The sequence below is a fragment of the Dermacentor variabilis genome, chromosome 2 (genome assembly GCF_050947875.1).
Source record: "Dermacentor variabilis isolate Ectoservices chromosome 2, ASM5094787v1, whole genome shotgun sequence".
Lineage (NCBI taxonomy): Eukaryota > Metazoa > Arthropoda > Arachnida > Ixodida > Ixodidae > Dermacentor > Dermacentor variabilis.
Genome location: NC_134569.1, coordinates 133760155 through 133780591, shown reverse-complemented (window position 1 = coordinate 133780591; position 20437 = coordinate 133760155). Strand labels below are relative to the sequence as shown.

At 43.3% G+C, this 20437-nt stretch overlaps 1 protein-coding gene across 1 annotated transcript in view; it reads right to left on the bottom strand.

Annotated features, from left to right (window-relative positions):
* Nucleotides 1–8252, bottom strand: part of LOC142572714 (uncharacterized) — a 59718-nt gene extending 51466 nt beyond the window's left edge. Inside the window, exons 1-5 of the mRNA XM_075682016.1 lie at nucleotides 8173–8252; nucleotides 7816–8055; nucleotides 4457–4510; nucleotides 4309–4383; nucleotides 1056–1144 (exon numbers count right to left, since the gene is read on the bottom strand). Of these exons, the coding sequence (XP_075538131.1) occupies nucleotides 1056–1144; nucleotides 4309–4383; nucleotides 4457–4510; nucleotides 7816–7886 (289 nt within the window). The 5' untranslated portion in view covers nucleotides 7887–8055; nucleotides 8173–8252. The remainder of the gene's footprint in view (nucleotides 1–1055; nucleotides 1145–4308; nucleotides 4384–4456; nucleotides 4511–7815; nucleotides 8056–8172) is intronic.
* Nucleotides 8253–20437: the final 12185 nt, after the last annotated feature.

The window sequence follows — 20437 nt, the reverse complement described above, 5'->3', positions numbered from 1 at the left end:
GTTTGCAATAACCTAAATTTTTAATAACCTGAGTTCAAATTAGTTGACCCAACTTACAGGCACACACACACCCTATAAATTATGGTTCTGAAACAGGCATCAGGCACTGGTCTGCATACATAATATATTTTACAGCACTCTGCGGGACTCACCATAGCACGTTAAACTGCCTAAGTTGTTAAGTTGAAACTTAGTTCTAAGAAAAATTTAAGGACCTACAGTAACAAACTTTCACTTTGGCTAAATTGGTTATAAATTAGAGCTTTGCTCTTTGGCCACAGCAGCACAGTTGGCAGCGAAACCGTTCTAACACAGCATCACGGTGGTCAGGGCTACTTGGTGTTCTGACTTAATGCAGACACTGCACCCCCACAGCTCTGCCTGAAGAGTCACAAGAAGTTTTAGTATGGCAGTTAAAAGGTGCACTGAAACTTTTTAATGCTGCAATGTGAGCACGTGAGTCAAATATTATTTTGCCACTGCATACAGTGGGAAGCTTACAATTTTACATAAAAGCAGATTTCTTGCTCTCTCCTGTGACTTTCCAAGGCCTCCGTTCTTTATCTGCCATGTTACATCAGCCATGACATCACAATCAGTGTGAGTGCCCGTAGAGGGCAGCCACTGAGTGATTGTTCATAGCCATGAATTACTATTGCAATTACATATCTAGAAAACAGGGAAGTGGTGGTTGTCAATGCATCCTGTATGCCCTGTCATTGCTCCTTTGTCGCTCTCAGGTACATTTGTCAGACACAACTTTGAAAGTGTACCATAAGCACACCATGGAAAGAAGACACAGGAGCAGTAGGCAGGGCACTGCCATCTGCGTCGCCCCGTTGGAGAAGAACCAATGAGTTGAGGAGGAGAGGGGGGGGGGTAATGCGAAAAATAAGCATTGCACTAATTACATCACCGTTCATATCAGCTACTTTCAAAATTTTCTTCTGAGACATAGTTGCTTAAATATGTTAGCATCCCAGCGTTTTTTTCAGGTTTCAAGAAAAGTGTTTCACTACCCTTTTAGCTATAAGTAGCAGCTGCCCAACTCTCACCTTCCACACCAGCATCGTTCTTCACAGCACACACCAGTTGCTTCACCTTATCAACGAGCTTGACTATGAGGTCACTCTGAGTGAGACTCCTGCAACAAAGTTGAAGCATAGCGGCATATGAAACTTACAATTATTCATGCATGAAATAACAAAGAAGAAAAGAAAAGCAGGCAAACACTGGCTCTTATTTCTTTATGTGTACAAAAATGAATGCAAGTTTCCAGTGCAAAGGTGGGATTAAAAAAACTGTCAGTTTTGCTTGAAAGGCAAAATGTTTAAAGTGATAGCAAGATTTAGTGTTGCATAAAAGCACAGCAGCCTGTTAGAAACCAGCAATCTCGCAACAACCGACGTGATAAGGAATGCCAGCAGCAACATTGCAGGCACCTCACCTTGATGGTGCATGAGATGAGATAGACAAAAAAAAAACCTAAGGGTTTGCCAGTCCCCAATGGTAGGATTAGATAACTTTAGCTTGATGTTTACTGTCCATTACACTCAGCAGGCAGGGCTTAGTTTCCTATTTTAATTATATTACTTTTATTAATTTTTATTGCCCAACACAACCCTTATGTCCATTACACTCAAACCAGTCTAAGTGCACTGCAGTGTGATAAGCAGTAAAGACAGCAAGGCACCATGCATTCATACACAACTGCGGTGCTCGTATGCCGATTTAATTTAAACACGTCCCATTAATTTTACTAGGTTGTGCAGCAAAGCACTTTCAAAACTACCGTATGTCTCAATTCCCTTTGGTGCACAAAGAATAGCGCACATGAAGCAAAGGACAGATTTGATAAGTTTTCTCCTGCATCCTGCGGCTGACCCTTTACTCAAATGTTAATGAAAAATTCTATTCACTGGCACACCTAAATGTTCCAAGTGAGTATAAATACATTGTGTTCATAGGATAGAATTGCATTTGTTGTGAATAGCATTCTCTTCACTTGCATGCACCGAGCAGAACCCTCATCACTTGGGCAATGCATTACTTGCATCACTGCACCTCCATACATATCCTCACAGCTTGATCACACAAATAAAGTAGACATTGTAATATGCAAAACCAAAACCCTCCCTTATTCATTCAATGCTAGCACATGCTATGACTGGAACAGCCTTCCCTCTACCATTGCCACAATTTCGTACAGACTCGTGTAAGGGCCGCATTTCTTTTTTCGCAATTTTGACGAGCTATGGCCCTTACATGGGACCAAACCTCTAGGTCAAAATGGTGCCAGCACCGCCATTGACTTGTGCACACCCTAGATCAAGGTCATCAAGGTCAACGCACAGCTTTTGTCATCTAGTAGCAGCATGCGGAAGTACACAGCACACGAACATTCACCAATGTGTGTGGGGGGCATTGGGGCACCAAACGCAATTGCCTCTCTGTCAGAAATTTTTTCCTCCAAAATTTGGGGTGTCGAGTTGGGGCTGTGGCCCACAGACAGGTGCGGCCCTTACACAAATCTATATAGTAGTAATGTTTCATTGTTTAACTCTACCATTTGTAATTTATAACACTAATGACTTAGTGTTATTTTGTGTTCTCTGTTCTTTTACGCTTTAAATGCTGTTATAAGCTGGCTGTTATTGCTGCTGTTGTAAATTTTAACACTAGCTGAATTGTCAAACCGCTCCCCTCAGCAATGTTTGTCTTTTCTTTAAGGGTACTAACAATTAAGTAAATAAATTAATTAAAAAATGAATTAAGTAAATCAAACTATTTTACGTGCCAGAACCCCGATCTCATTATGAGGCACACCGTGAAGGACTCTGGATGAATTCTGACCATGTGGAATTATTTACCATGCACCCAACACATGGTACACAAGCAGTTTTGCATTCCACCTCCATCCAAGCGCATCCACTGTGATCTCCTGTCCAGCAGTGCAATGCCACAGCCATTGAGCTACCACAGTTGCCAACTGTGATGATGTGAAGTGATCAGAATTGTGCATTAACAATGTCTGAGACAACCTTGCTGCCTTGACCACACATTCAGAAATCCAGTAATACTAAAGCACTTATGCAGTTTAAGCATGCTGGCTAAGTGTTTTAGAGCATTGGTCAAGTATTTACGTCAGCTGCAGTGAATAGTGCCAAGAACATTTCACAATTTGACACTTTTGCATATTTTGGTAACCTTCTCAGTGTGCTGCTAAAGGAAAGCATCAGGTACCTACCAACAAAAACTGACCAAAGGCAATTAGGCCACAGATGTTTTTCCAGCGTCTGTCCGTGTCTAATGCCTTTTCCTCATGTGTGCGTCCTTTGTGTTTTGCTGGTACCCCCTTTTTCATGTTTTTCTCACTGCTATTAAACAATGTCATAACAACACTATAGAGATTTATTAGAACTTTGCTGAAATGTACGCTTGAAATGGGGTGAATGGCATGTGTCAAACGTTTTCTAAAAAAAAAGCCAAGGTAATTTAGGCGTGAAAATATTACACTGTAGAAATTCTAGAAAAGCCTGCACAAAATGTCTTGGGTCACCACAAGCCTTTCTGTTGGAGATGTGACCATTTATTTAAGCTAATTTGTGCGAAGTAAAAGAAAACGAGGCAAGGAAATGTTAAAAACATACAACTGAAGTAGTCACTTCTAATGCATAAAAGTAAAGCGTATTATGGCCTTTAAAACACCATAACTCATTATTGGGGCTATTGATACTTCTTAGCAAGACAGCCCAGAAAAATTTAATTTGCCCACGGTTCATAGAAAAGAAATAATAAATTTCTCACCGATTTTCATGTCTAAATTTTATGTACAACAATTTGAGCCATATAGATGCAATAATTATATAGCTATGAAGCTCATTTCCTTTGCAAATAGAACTGTTTGGACCTGCCCACTCTTACTTACGCTGCTAATAAATAATGAACAAACCTTTCTTCGTAAAAGAATTACAATTCTGTGTCCTAGTTATCCAAAGGCAACATTCCTGATTGTTAGAGCTGCAAAAAAATGCTTTTAAAGAACCTCACAATGTTCCGGTTCCTGTTCCTTTAAAATTATCCACCTTGATGTTTAGGTTTTCTTGAAATTATGTGGTTTTGCCTTTTTTCATTCCCACGATCTGTTTAAGGCTGTGTAGCTTCCTTGGTTTGGCAAAGCCTTATTGTTTTTCTTGAACATTTTTAGGTCCTCTGCAAGTATCACACGATCGGATCTAGGCGTGTACATAACTGTAACAACACTGTCCAGTGAATACACAGTAAACACAAAGAATGCCTAGCACATACCTTTTTGTGACCACAGTTTTGCAAAGGGGACATGGAATCTTGTACTTGTCCTGGAGGGCTTTCTCCAGACATAATCTAAAAACAGTAAAGTAGAGCCATGTTACAACATTCTTACTACACTCTAGAAACACTCTTTTGCAACACACACCTGCAGAATCGATGATGACAGCTTGTCGACAATGGATCCCGCAGAATTTCCAGGCTGAAAAAATAAAAAAAGGAATCGGCTAATTACTTTTGGAAGCAAACAAAGCATTAGGGCTGTATTGTAAGGTGCCTTCTTCAATGATATTCTGCCTAAACAATACATTTTGTGGTGAAAAGCTTAATACCAAATATCCAAGATTTTATCTTTGGTAAGACCAGCCAAAAATGCGGACGTGAATCTTGCCATTTACAGAGGAAGAAATTTATGTCTTGCTGGTTATATAATAATAATAACAATAATATATGGGGTTTTACGTGCCAAAACCACTTTCTGATTATGAGGCACGCCGTAGTGGAGGACTCCGGAAATTTAGACCACCTGGGGTTCTTTAACGTGCACCTAAATCTAAGTACACGGGTGTTTTCGCATTTCGCCCCCATCGAAATGCGGCCGCCGTGGCCTTGTTAGTTATATGAAAACAAAGACATAGGTGATGTGCATAGTAGTTCTACGTAAAACGATGTCAATTTCCTACCCATTTGAAAAAAAGAAGGACAGTTGTAGCAAAAAGTACGACCACCCTCTAGCTCCTGGACAGGAATAATGAGCTTTACTGAGCAAGTTTGCCTCTATACCTACCAGCTAAGGCTATAGGTGAAACATCAATATAGCAATGATGCATCAACTTTAATGACCAAAATGCACCTTCAAAGTTTCCAAGGCATGTTATCCATTCTTGTGACTAATATATTAGCAAGAAGGCACTAAACTGCAGCTTCAAGAGGGGGAAACAAGTCAGTTTGAACAATCTGTGTCACTGATACATTCACATCACTGATGTCCAAAAGTGCTGCTTGCACTGAAGATAACCTCCCTACTGCCACAGATGGCTTGCCATATTACTAGGTTAAAAGAAAAATTAAGAATTAGTATTTTATATAATGGAGGATTTGACCACCACCTGCCTGACAGGTGGTACGTTAAATGTTGCCGGGAGCACTAACTGGGTCAAAGCTTTGTAAACTAGTCAGACCCATTTGACCCTCTACTCCGCATGGAAGAGGACTTTCATTGAAACATTTCAAGAGGCAACATGATATAACAGTACAATGCAGAGCTTGTAATAATAAAAATTCAAGCAATACTCTTGCAGTCTAACTTCCTCCACAGCAAATAGGAACATTAGCCCAACACATGATGCACCTGTGATAGAAGATGCTTTCTGTATATTTGAAACATGGTAACATCCTTGACGTCATTACTCTTTCCTCCTTCACCAGTTTCACTGATGTAATTGCCACAGCATTTTCTATATTGCAGTGCTACACTTTACAAGATGAGAAGCATATTGGGAAGCACAGTAGAACCTTGTTGATATGTTTTTGTTAGTCATATTTTCTCGGCTCTAAAACTATGAAGCACTGGTTTCATTAAGTGTGATTCACGACTATGGCTGTTTCAAGTAATTATATCTAACTACCAGGCAGCAATAACAAGCTTACCTGAGTGCGTTTAAAATAGTTTGTTGGCTTGCTATTCAACACCAAACAATGTTTTGTGATAGTTTTATCATTAGTGCCTGCCACAAGTGTTTTCAGACTATACATTCCTTCCTCGTGCTTCCCTAAAACACATTAATGGATATCTAGTGTAGTACCACCAGTGGCATATATAGCAGTCGGCAGTTGATATGCAAGAAAAATAAATAAATTACATTCAAAGTTTTTTCATGCCAAAACTATGATCTTATTACGAGGCACGCCGTAGTGGGATGCCACAATAATTCTGACCAGTTGGTATTCTTTAAAGTGGCACCAGTGCAAGGTACACAGACATTTTTGTGTATCTCCCCCACTAAAATGCGGCTGCTGTGACCGGGATGAGATGCAAGAAGCAGCAATGCATTGGGGACCAGTGCACTGCTGGCGTGGATGTTAATTTACTGTTTGGAAGCTATATTCGGAGCTTCAAATACTGTAAACACTACTGCATGGGCAACCACCTGCATGCTTACGTGAAAGAGTGCTGAACAGCCAGAAGATGCACATTGAATAAAAAATGTGTACTGCAAACAAAGCGACTATGTTGGGCTAAACACTCTTACTTGCTGCAAATACAGTATTTTGTTTTCCTGTACTTAGTTTTGCAATAACTTCTTTTACAAGTCTTCGTACGTGTTGTATCACTATAAGAAAAACACAGTGCTATAAACACACAGGACGTAGAAAAGTTCCTTTTAGAAAAAAATGCTATGTCCCATGTGTTTATACCGCTCTAAGTTTTTCTAATAATGGATTATCAACTAGCCCACCTAGCCATCCTTTTGTAGCACTATGGCCTTCCAAGTGGCACAGAAATTGCAACATCAACCGCCTTCATCATGGCGAACAGCCCAGACTGAGAGAAGTAAACAAGACAGATGTGCCAACTATCAACTGAATTTCATTCAGGATCGTACAACTCCTGAATTATTAAGTATCGTGTCCTGAATTATTAAGTATCGTGCACAGTCCTATGGTGTTTATTTTTAAATTTTTGCAGTTGACCACAATCTCTGTCATACATTTTTTGAAATATTGCGTTTTGTTCCTCGTGATCATGTAAGCAAGCAGGAGAACATGTAATAAAATGAATGGCACACGTCTTATCATCATTATGTTCGTGCGACACAGTTCTCGAGAACACAAACACGAAATCGGTCTCTCCTGCGAGGCACTGTGCTGCCCATTATGTGGCGCAACAGTAAAAGAAGCTAGTTGAACAACTTTTTTTTTTAATATGTGCTGAAAGGCGCAGAACAAGTATGCTAATTTGACAAATACATTTCCGCAGGCTTGAATGGTACACGAGCTCATTTGGCCATTACTTGAATAACTTATATACCTGATATAGCTAATATTAGCCTGCTCTCTTAAGCTGACCAAACCAGAACTTACAACCAATCAAATATTCCAAGTGCCATATGACCGCAAGGCATTAGTCTAAACAAAGCTAGGTCAAACAGTAATTCGGAGTAAATGACAGAGCAACACGAAACACACTTTAAGGAAGTGTGCACGCTAGGGCTTTAGGCAGTACTGAGCAGCAAATTTCACGATTTGAGATCGGTTTGCCGTAAGTTGTATGGTTCAGGTAAGCGTCCGCGCTCCCTACAAAAATTGGTAAGGCAGCTCACTTGCGCATTACCAAATGACACCCAATTAGTTCAGTCACAAGACCACAACTGCACATTGACAAACTACTACAGGAACTTTGAGTGGAAAATTTCCATCACAGAAGCATCTGTTACGTTTGAAGTGCTACGCGAACGCAAATGCTAAACGAAGGTTGCCTCACACACGAATATTTAAGTTGCTTACCAAATAGGGCACTCGAGAGACTTCACGAGCTGGAGTACAGTATCCTTGACGTCTTCCCGGAATTTATGCATAATTATAACAATGAATGCGGCAGCAACTTTCACGACAATATATATTGAGGAATTGCCATTATCTATGGCGTCATGAAGAAGCAGCGACTCCGGCGTCTCCCTGGCGTCTTCGTTGTGGTGGTGTTGGACAGCAGACAACCTTCACTCACAGCAGCAAGCTGTTCAGTGCCTACGCAGCACAACACAATTGCTATACTCGCACGGAAAAGCGAATATTTCCATTCAAATAACACGGTTTAACACAAAAGCGAGCAACAAACAGTCACAAGCTCCGCGCCGCGCTTACCGCCAAATGTGTTTCCCGCATTTTCCCATTTTTTTCCGCGCGGAACAGAAAGACCATGGTTGCTAGTTCATAGAGAGGTGTGCGTTTTTTCTCTAAACATGGTTAAAAAAAGATTTTCCGTGTACCGCTGCCCTGTTCTCGCTCAAATTTTGCAGCAATATTGCATTTTATGTACAGAATTGTGCAATATAACACTTACTACTAGTTTGTTGTTTTCTGCACATCTTCGATGCAAACCTGAGACGCTAAGCCTGAGGAAATAATGAACGCGAATCTCGAAGGACATGCTTTTCTCAATTGCAAAGGCCGAAGATGACATAGGCGGTACCGGCCGGTACCTTTGATATATATATAATGGCGCAGCCTTTTAGCACACGCATAGCACTGGTAAGCGCAAATTTATTTTTTCTAATATTTTAATACAAAAAGTACGTCTTGGTTGGTGATGTTCCCAACATGGTGACTATGACGCGTGTGGTACCTCGATGGTGAGATGATAGTGATGTATTGGCGTTAGTCAACGTCCAATCATAGAGAAAGAATTGTCCAATGAAATATAACGATACCTTGACGCTTTGACCGTTTAACTCAGGCCAGCACGACCTGCGAGGTTTACTTAGCGGTACTTTGTTCCTGCTGACAACCTCATTAAATCTTATGATCTGGAGCACTGTTACTTGCCTGATTTGTCAAGTAAAATTCGAAGTTGGTCTTGTCCGCGTCCCTCTTAATTGTTATCCTGTCAACGTACGACAGGCGCGAATGATAAAACTAATCTCAAAGGCCATGCTTTGCAGCTACTGCATACGCCGAAAGATAAGGTTTGGCCATGTAGGTATGCCACTATGTACATGGTTGCGCATAAATGACACGGACACAAGAAAGAACAATGAGATACAACGCTCTTACACTCTAAGAAATGTTTACACCCTTTGGAGTGCCCCTTCTGCCACACAACGATAATCGTCATCTCCCTTGATGCGTTTCCTTTCTTTAACGCTGCGAGCCCGGTACTTTCCAGTAACGAACGACATGCGCGTTATCAGCATGATAGCATTCCCGACAGGAAAGTAGCGGGCGCGGCGTTTTCAAGAAAGGAAACGCATCAAGGCAGATGACGATTATCGTTGTGTGGCAGAAGGGGCACTCCAAAAGGTGTTAACTTTTCTTAGAGTGTAAAACGGTTGCACCCTTTGAGGTGTATATTTGTCCCACAACGATAATCGTCATCTGCCTTGCTTGCGTTTCCTTTCTGGAAAACTCGGCGCTCGCTACTTTCCTGTCGAGAATGCTGCGTCACACTTATAACGCACAAGCCGTTCGTAACTGGGAAGTACAGGACTTGCAGCGTTAAAGAGAGGAAACGCAGGCAAGACAGATGACGATTATCGTTGTGGGACAAGATACACTCTTAAGCAAAATTAAACCCTTTTGCCACACAAGGATAATCGTCATCTGTCTCGTCCGCATTTCCTTTCTTTAACACGGCGAGCCCGGTACTTTCCAGCAACGAACGGCACGCGCGTTATCAGCCTAACATAGCATTCCCGACAGGAAAGTAGCGGACGCGGCGTTTTCAAGAAAGGAAACGCAAGCAAGGCACATGACGATTATACACTCTTAAAATGGTTGCACCCTTTGGGGTGTACATCTGCCACAAAACGATAATCGTCATCTGCCTTGATGCGTTTTCTTTCTTTAACGCTGCGAGCCCGGTACTTTCCAGTAACGAACGGCATGCGCGTTATCAGCATGACATATAGCATTCCCGACAGGAAAGTAGCAGGCGCGGCGTTTTCAAGAAAGGACACGCAAGCAAGACAGATGACGATTACACTCTACACATTAAGAATAGTTTACACCCTTTGGCTTGCCCCTTCTGCCACACAAAATAATCGTCATCTGCCTTGATGCGTTTCCTTTATTTATCGCTGCGAGCCCAGAACTTTCCAGTAACGAATGGCACGCGCGTTATCAGCATAGAACAGTTACACCCTTTGGAGTGCCTCTTCTGATAACGCGCGTGCCGTTGGTCACTGGAAAGTTCCGGGCTTGCAGCGATAAAGAAAGGAAACGCATCAAGGCAGATGACGATTATTCTTGTGTGGCAGAAGGGGCAAGCCAAAGGGTGTAAACTGTTCTTAGAGTGTAAGAACAGTTTACACCCTTTGCGTAGCATTGCACATTAAGCCTTGATGCGCAATGCTACACACGCCAGCGTACGCCGTTCCGCTTACCGCTTTTAAGATTTCGCGATTTGTTTGACGGCTAGAATAAGGGTACGTATGGCTTCACTAGGCTCATTCTTCGCACGCATCCGCATTGGTCCTCACGACCACACGCTTGAATAGAAGTGTACATAAAGGCGTCCCGTTCGCTCATTCTATATGCTGAAGAGACACTTAAACCTTTGCAGCCTTCGACGAGAGGACGACGTTTGTTTCCAGGCCAGTCAGTCTAACCTGCGAGCTTCTTATCGTGAAATCATAACTGCAGGTCACAAACATTGCAGCTTTTTCCTGTATTCTTTGTAATTTATATTTTCATGCTGCTGTAAAGAGGTGACACGCAACGCAAGCGTATAATGTTCGTAAAACCCAAGGCTTCCTTTAACTTTCTCGGCGCATCTTTGAAATTTCTTTGAAGAACGTGCAGCAACTTATAAGCTTTGGTGGCAATTTTATCAATGCGACATGCCCAATCTAATGCGCAAGTTAATGTTATGTCGAGGTATTTGACATGATGTTTATAATGGGTGAGACTCAAAGACTTAGGAACTGCTTAGCAGATTTTTTTATGGCAAATTATCAGCGGAAACATTTTGCTATGTTTAGATTCATTTGACAGTAAACACACCAAGGCGATTCTTTTTGTAAGTCGGACTGCAATACAGCAATGTCCATAATACATTTGACCGGATAACGCAATACACACTCATTGGCATAAAGTCGAACTGTCGATTTCAGGCCTGTTGGTAAATCATTAATAATATCAAGAGCAGCCAGAGAATCTAAATGTGGGCCCTGGAGTAGATCAGATAGCACATCTGAGGATTATGATGTCGTACGATTTATAACCACACATTTCTGTGTTCTGTTTCACAACAAAGCAGAAGTACCGGATGCATGACAATGCAACACCAGACTGGCCTTTTAATGAAGGGAGAACGTCCGCAACGCTTTTACCTGTGCTCTGATTCGTAACAGTATGGTAGTGTAGTGGAAGTTACAACAAGTGCCAGCAAATCACAAAACGCGATCTTATGAATGCACCTGTCCCTGGGACGTGCGTTCCTTCTTGTACGTGTCTGTCTCGAGCACAGCCTCCAACATAGACTGGAGCGCCAAAGCAGGCCTCCGAGCTTTTACTCTACAGATTACTGAAAAACTAGAAGGTCGTGCTCGTGCCGTGAGCATGGTGCGCGAGAAGCAGCACGAAATCACTATGAAAGTGACAGCGCAAAGTGTTTCATGCCTGCGTGCGATAGTACAAACAACGAGTTTGCTGTTTCCCCAGTGTAAATATAGTTATGAGATATACAGAGAGAGAGAGAGAGAGAGAGAGAGAGAATAAACATTTTTATTGGGTGAATGCAGCTTTGGAGAGGCGTCCTCATTCCAGATATACAGCTGAGTTCTTCAAACTGGAAGTTGCGACAAGTTGCAAGAAAGGTGCACGGAAGTCGGAAAGTATATGCAAGGAAAGCTTCGCTTTAAAAGCTCGTGGTAACGAGACGCCCGGTTCCACATGAATCACGCTTCGCGTTTGCAGGGACATACGATATAGCATATCGAAGCGCGACACAAGCGTAACACAGTGTCGTTTGATCAGAGTACACAGCGGAGCAAAGTGGTACTTAGCATAAAAGGAGATATCGACTTTGAAGATTCGCTTCAACTTCTAGCTCCATAGTGTGAGAACGAGCGAGACTGAATGAGAGAGTTTGTATAACGCTATACAACTTCCTGACGACTTCATTGCAGCAGAGCGTAGGCGCAGTCATGTGGCTCCGATGGCGCATTCAACTGTCACGTTGCTTTTTTTCTTGCCGCGGCCACCTGTGGAATATTGCGGCGGCTAGACAAGACAGTATGTGATCTTGAGTGGCTACAGTCATGAGATCCTCATCTTAAAATTTCTTCAGCGCATAGCGATGCAGTTTACTTCTCTGCGAAGGAGGTCAGTGCAAGAAAAATGCGGGTTGCAGTGCGCCATCAGCCTACACATAAGGTAGTAGGGCAGACATGAGAAACTTGTTCCTGCAGGCATGCATTAGTTTTGTGTTTATTACTGCTGCTCCTAACGCAACGGTTTCACTCTGTCTTTGTGCGATGAGAAATCAAATAATATCCCAGGAAACAGCAGCTAATTATTAGGCTTTAACCAATTCGCTAGTTGCGCTTCCTCTAGGTAAAATATTCTTTTTTCTTTTTTTCACTTGTTTTTGTTTCCTTAGTTTCTTCAGTCTTTTTTCTCTTTCTCCCTTTGTTCTTTCTCTTTGTTTTTGCTCTTCAAGCCCCTATAACTCTTTTCAAGATGGTGCTGCTAGGTAGAACAGCGATGCAGTTTCTGGTGGCTACATTGTCTGAGTCACGAATGTGGCATGTGCTCCAGCACTTATCTGGCCGTCCATCTCAGTGCACATAAATCGAAGAGACAAATGGCGCGCAATTCCACCACAACAGGTCTCTGAAAGATGTCCGGAAAGAAGAAAGGCACAGTTACGTCTGAAAGACGAAGCATTGATAGTGAGCGCAAAGCGTTAGACAACTGTTCGAAAAGTCGTAGCGTTAACGACGGCCATATAAATTGCATTAAATGTTCGCTTACTAGTGAAATTAACAATCACGGTGTCTTGCGCGCACGGGCGGACATGAACAGGTCTAACTCGATGACCGCGGACAACCGCTGTCACAGCGCTGGTGTGATGAAGAGCTGCAGCATCAGCGAGCGACCGTGTCGTCCTGCCTCTCGCTTGAGATTACGCGATATCCAGCACTAAACGCGCCAGAAGACAGCGCACACGAAGCCACAAGCTATATGGGCTCACCCCGTTTACCGCATTGAGTCATGTCACTCCTTGGACCAAATTGCCTGCCATTTCTCGTGTTTCCCAAAATCGCGTGACTTCCGTTCTCGCAACAGGATTTGAAAATTGCCGAAATTTCAATGATGGTGCGACATTAATATCGCCAAGCCTAATAAGTGTTTTGTTCCCAAGTGTCGGGATGATTATGACCCATGATGCAAGGTGCACGTGTTTAGATTTCCTCAGAACAATATTCTGTGCAAAAAGTGAATACTATCTATACCACGAGATTTTACTCCTTTTCAGCACTTCAGGGTGAGTAATGTCAAATCCTTTTTAATCAGAATCAGCCCGCGAGCTTTTTAATATCAGGTTGTTCGCAGAGCATATTTTCAAACCATAAGAGATACTTATAACACCGAACTTGGACAACTTCTCAGCCATGCACACGCTCTATGACGGAAGTGACTTTCTCTCTCGGAAAGTGAAAAACAAAATGTGAAGCTTGCCTTGTAAATATATAACAACACTGTACCCCCGTGGCTCTAGAGCCACTGGCACGAAGCAAAACCTGTACCATTTAGAAGGAATGCGACGATTATTGAGGTTATCGTGAAATGATGAAACGTTGTGAACGCGAGAACTAGCGCAAAGGAGACCGCCTGAGAGACCAGCACCGAGAACCGGTGTTTTAACTGGACAATACAAAAATAAGCTTCCTGTACAAGCTCCTTGATTGGCTAGTACTGTGGAAGGAAAGAACGATGAGCTACGACAGCGGTAAGATAACGAAAAAGACCCCTGCCGCTCTTCACCAAACAACACAGCCCTTGCACCAGGAACCGTACATGCACCAGGTACCGTTTCGATGAGCTCAAGTTGTACTACGTTCTGCTAGACAAAATTCAAACCGATTCATAAGAAGACCGCTCTGGTAAATACAGCCAGTTAACTGGCGCACAATACCACGTGTCACTAAGACAGGCATAGGAATGTGAAAACAAATTGCGGTTGCAGAGCAGGCTTCCGATGGCCGCCACAGCTGGCAGTTGTAGCGTTGATGAATGACGGTAGGACCTTGACATAGGGAAACAAGCAAGGTAACTACTTGCTGCAACGTAGTGTTGTCTCAGGAGGCGCTTTCGAAAATCAGGCATCATACCGGTCTTGGTCAACGCGGCGGCGGGATACGCCGTCTATACGACGCATAGAAAAAAAAAAAAGAACAACTCACACGCGAGAAATGCACGGAGGCACTGAGAGTGAAAAAAGAAGTAGGCGTCTCCATTGCTGAAGTGCACTATGAACTCATCAAAACACTAGGCCGAGGTGGGTTGGTACACTCAACGACGCTTGTCACCACTGCTGTAGCTTCTAACTAAGCCGTTGCTGAAGAGCTACAAAAAAAAAAAAGCGCTTTATATACCTGCCCAGCCCACGCCGGGTAGTGACGGACCTTACCTTAGGGCTGCTAACCAGTGACAACTCGTCGGATTTTGGCGCCCGTGTTGACGGGTGTACAAGTGAAGTGGTCATCCAACACGTGCTGCGGTGCAGTAGGAATGCACTGCTAAAAAAATATTTCTTCACGAATGAACTAAAAAACTGCGGATGCCGCTGCTAAATTACCAAAACGGTGATTTCGTCCACATTCTTCCACTGTTTCTTGCGTGTTTTTCTAGGCAAAGTCTTTACCGAAAGTTTGTTCCCATCGAGACATGCAAATAGCGTGAGTATGCTTCATGAAGCAAAGTTACCGCAACCGTAAATCCATGTAGTTCCTTCAGCACGGCGCCAAACCTCCGGCACGCGTTCGCCACCACCCCGTGACGTCACGGCGGCAGTGCTACAGCCTTGACTTGGTCTTGGGCGCACGTGGGCGCGCGGGGTGCGATAGGAACTTGTCGCACTTGTACTTCATGCGGAACCTTACGTTGACGGCGACGACGACGGCGCGAACTTGCCTAAAGTGTTGCTATAATTGCTGTCGCAACAACACTCTACATCACACGTTACAGGGCCGAAGAAGAGGTAGCTATGCAGCGAAAAGGGTTTTTAAATGCATTAAACAGCTAGGTTGTACAAGCAAGTGCTCAGGCAGTTTCGATTGTGAATACGGCGTTTCGAGAGGGTGCCTTTAAACCTAGCTTCTCCACAAGAAGAGCGGTTGTGAGAAGAAGCCAGCTTTTGCAAAACTTCCTTTCCAATTAAAGTGGTAGTTGTTAAGCGCATTATGTTATCCCCATCATGCTAATTATATTCCCCATTATGTTCATCATAATCCACATTATGTTCATCAGTGTGTTACTTTAACAGTACAAGTACACAGGGCGCCATCCTGAACCTACCCAGGCTTTCATCCCCCTTCTATTATGGGAGCTATCGCTGTCGCTCTGTTATTATCGTTCTGTTGTCGCTGGGTCGCTACCATCCTAGTCGCCGAAAGAACTACCGCTTTTTATGCGGAAATCAATATTTTCTTTTTTTCTTTTAGCAGCCGTCCAGGCTGGCAATATATAGTTGATAAGAAAGAACTACATTTCAGCTGGAGCTGCATGGTTGTGGCACACTCACTGCCGTGAAGCTTTCCCTCGAGCCCAAGCCCTAGGTGACTTATCCAGGTGCGAGTCTTGCGCCTCCTGATTCTGCGCTTCACTTACTTGCGAGACCTCTAATAGGTTTAAAAAGTTTGTTCAGACGTGGGAACGTGGACGCCGAAAATGCACCACGAGCGCGTTCCACGTTGTTGCACCTTCAAAGACGACCTCTGTCGTATTGCAAGAAACCGGAACATTGTAACTAAATGCAGTCTAAACTGAGTAGATTGTTAACGGCATGATGCGCCGATAACAAAATGGAGTCCGAGGGTGTAATTAGGTTAGGACGGAGCCCTGTGGAAGAACGCACGAAGTTTCTGAGGAAGTCAACATTTTACGTAATGAAAGTGAAAAAAAAGAAAAGCCGCAATTGCCTTGTTGTTGTATTATGGGAACACGTTTCCTACAATTTATTGATTTTTTCATTTCATAATAATAATAATAAAACATAGGATCTGGCCGTTTGTATAGTGGCGAATATTATAGGCAAATCCGTAAACACGAAAATTACAAGATAAGAGAAAGATTAGAATACTATAAAGAACTTTCACGTTTAACTTCGACTGCGGGCATTAGCGCAGTTTAGTCCAGGATGTGCAGTTCCAGTCGAACTGTATCCGCAGGGCACCAAAACACCGGAAACTGAACGGGATTCACCTTCTCACCGTCAGCAGCCGCGAGGAGCATGGAGAGTCTTACAAAAGCACCATCCCAAAGCTCTGACGGCGTTGCTGTGGCCTAGAAACTGATGAAAAATATTGCACATAACGTCATATTGAATTTTTCCCGCAACCGAGACAAGTAGACTACGTCAAAAATTCGAATAATGCGTGATTTTTAATTCGATTTGACTTCCCTTCTGTTCATTTACTCCTCAACACACTGGACAAATAGCAGTCACATTAGCTTCAGGAAGGTTCACTGCCCCATTAAATGTCAATATAAACATCCATATTGCAGCAGTATACAGCGGGGTCATAGAACCTTAGAATTATCGAGCACTTGCGCCATCCCTCGTCGTACTAAGTAGCTACAACACCAACTCCATGGCCTCCGAGATTGTGCGTGCTCGCAAGTTCTGCTCCGGCTGCTACCCAGAAAAAAAAAAGAAAAAAAAGTGATTGCGCTCTGTTTCGACAATTTTTGCCATCTCAACCGTCTAGTCCCGTTGGGCCTTTATTTTATAATAAAGGCCCAACGGGACCTGACCAATTGATTTTGTAGCATCTATAGCCCTTGCTTATGGTATATTTATTGTCTTATTTTTCTAGAGAAATCATGTGAGAGCTTACTCACCGTTCAATGTCTGTGAACTTGTAGCTTATCGTAGATGGCAGAGTTTTCGTTCATGGAGCGAAGCCGGCTTGTGTAGCAGCGAAACGGCACCCCGTCACGTGCGCGCCTCGGCGGAGCAGAGCGGGCGAAAGGGACACCTGCTGCCGAGCTGGAGCGCCTGTTGTTGCGTGAGGGGAGAGGGCATCGCCGTGGAGCCACGTCACCCTCGATCTCGCTCGCGAGAGCCTGTCTTATCCGTGCGTTCCTTGGCAGCGCAATCTCTCGCCTGCATTCTAACTTCGCCTCGGTATAATCGCTATAAAGAAATCAATGTGCAAAAGAACAGAACATATTCGAAAGGAAAAAACATTGGCCGTAATGAATTTCGAACCTACTACTTGCGCTCAGAAGCCGAGTGTCTTACCGACAAGGCTCCCTCTGCACTCTGCACCATATCTGCACTCTGCACCATATCATGAAGCAGAGTGCCTGTGCACTCTGCTTCATGATATGGTGCTTTTTGGACCTATTGCCAAGCCCGGCGTGATGAAAGTGGTGACGTCAAAGTCAGAGCGGCTTACTCGGGAGCGTCCTCGGGTCCCCGTCACGGATCGATGTGTACCGGCCTTGTGCTACCTAGGAGGCATTGGTCAAGCCTCTCAACGCGCTCGCTTGCCCGCGAGGAGTTAATTACTCGGACCGCTCAGCAGCATTCAAATGGACATTGATGCTTTCGCATTCACAACTCATAAGTGCTTAGGTGTCCTCGGATTTTTTTTTCTTGCATTGTGCGGTGAGGTGACTCAGCAATTGATATGGCTATTTTCGCGTTTGTACACCAACTCTGTAGTGCAATGATCTTCGTGTACTAATTACTAGTATGTTGCAGAGCGTACCTTTTTTCCGTTTTTAGTTTTCATCCGAATTATACTTTTTTTTTTGTATCGACTGTATGATGTTGCGTGCTATTGCGTTGGGCGAATAATGCTTCTGTAACGTTGATGCTATATATATAGATATATATATTTACTTTGTTAAATAACGCTTGTTTTCCGTTTATGTAAGCCAAGCTTCCCCCTTAGCCAATGCCTTTCTGAATGAATGTAACATGTTCATAATTTATTAGAAATAAATAACTTAAACGTGCCGTAAGGAGACACGAGGAAAGCAACTAGTAATTTTTGTTCGGTGCAACTAAAATTTATTCCTTACTCTTTATAGTTATGGTAGTGCCTGTTTGGGTGACATCTATGTCTACTAATAAACAAGTAAATAATTGTATAATTTATCCATTCACGCTTCGCGCGCAATTACTCGATCCACCGAAAGTTGAGACTGCGGCACACAGCAGGAAATGGCATGTAAACTCAAGCCACAGAACACGCGGATTTTGTATAATGAGCGAGAAATGTTTTCTCTAAGCTTGCTGCGCCCTAACTGCAATATTCTTTTTGCGTTTAATTACGCATTTCAGCGACACTTCACACTAAATATTTGCCTTTGGGCTGGCATACGTAATCGTGCGAGTAAGATTTGCCAGTTTGCTAACAAAGCTAACACTGGATACGTGGACAAGCAGAATTTTTTTTCTGTACTCTTCTATATTAATATCAAATATTTTCTTTTGTAAGATTATGCATCACACACACACACACACACACACACACACACACACACACACACACACACACACACACACACACACACACACACACACACACACACACACGCGCGCACGCGCGCGCACGCACGCACGCACGCACGCACGCACGCACGCACGCACACGCGCGCGCGCGTTGTATGATTATGATGTGTGCCTTAGTCGGGGACTCCAGATTAACTTTAACCACATATGGTTGTCTAACGGGCACCTGAATCTAAGTAGACGAGCAATTGCGGCAGGTTTCGGTGGGCCGATCACGCTATATATTGACCAATTCACGCCCGGTCACGACAGCGAAATCCATAGATGAAAGCAAGCGCCGACACCAGCAGGCGACTCGTTAAAACCTTTGAAACCAGCTCCCCAAATTGTACACGTATATATAACCCGTAAATTTAGACCATGCCAACTGTCTCCGCTGCACGTGGCACATTCACATTCAAGAAAACATGCCTACACTGGGACATACATCAAGACACGTTGCAGATACGCTAATACACAACAATAAAGAAAATAAAGACATTTTCTTAGCACTTTACCAGGAACACCTAAGCAAATTTCACTGACTTATAAATCATGAAGCATCATGAACGATCAATGAGAAGACAGGACCTTTAAAAATTTATCCGAGGAAATTGCAACCTTCATTGCTCTCGCGTAAAAAAATTATAATAGCATTCAGTGAATAGGCACACGGTAAGATGGGAGTTACAGCATCAAAAGAGTGGTTATACGACTTTCCTTCTTAAGATCTATTGTGATTTGATATTTTTTGGGTAATATTACCTCTATATTTGGACGCAGTATGGTATACACAGCTCAATGAGGACGGCTTTTATTCGCTTGCACAATGTTGCTTGGCTTGCGCTTGTTCAAATTACGGGGGAGCGTCTTCGACTTGTCATTCCCGATTGCCCAGGACTTCCCTAGGCACTGTTTTCAGGCAATTAGCGCCGGCGCTGCTTTATAGAATTTAATTACCACCGCTCACCATGTATTTGGTGCTGTTATCCGCCCTTTATTCATGATTTCCCGACTGGATTTTTTTATTCAATTTCTTTCTCCGCACTTATAACGCAGCAAGTTAATTACTTTAGATAATTGCCCGCGTTGTTCGGTGCCAAGAGGACATCGTTGTTGTAAAATGGGAGACGAAGGAAATAAGTACGGTTCTAGCAACACCCCACTGTAGATATGCGCCAGAATTATTCGCACAACAACAAGAACAAACCGCCTTCGGGCTGAATTTTCGTACTATCATTTGGAGCATCACGTTAATGATGGCATGAAAGAATGATTAAGGAAAACATTAACTTGTCAGTGTTTTCAAATTAGAACGACAACCGTTGTGGGCTCACTTCCCTGGTCTTTTTGATGTCCGTTGATGTCCGTCGCTGGCATCCCGAAATTATTTGCGAGAAAATCTACAAAGAAAGTAAAAAACTCTCGTTGAGGCGCGATAATTCGAACTTACGACCAACACATTGGCAGTCCAGGATTCTAACTCTCAGCCGTTGTACGCCGATGCTGCAGCAGTGGAGAATAATGATGCTAGAGAAGACGATCGCGCTGGCAGTTGTCATGGTTGAACCTAACGCCCGCTCAACATCTGTGCGCTAAGTGCACGTCGCCTTCTCGGTTGTTTGTGTTGTCCGTCGATCATGTGGCTCGTACACGCCATGGGGGCTTGGCCAAGAAATG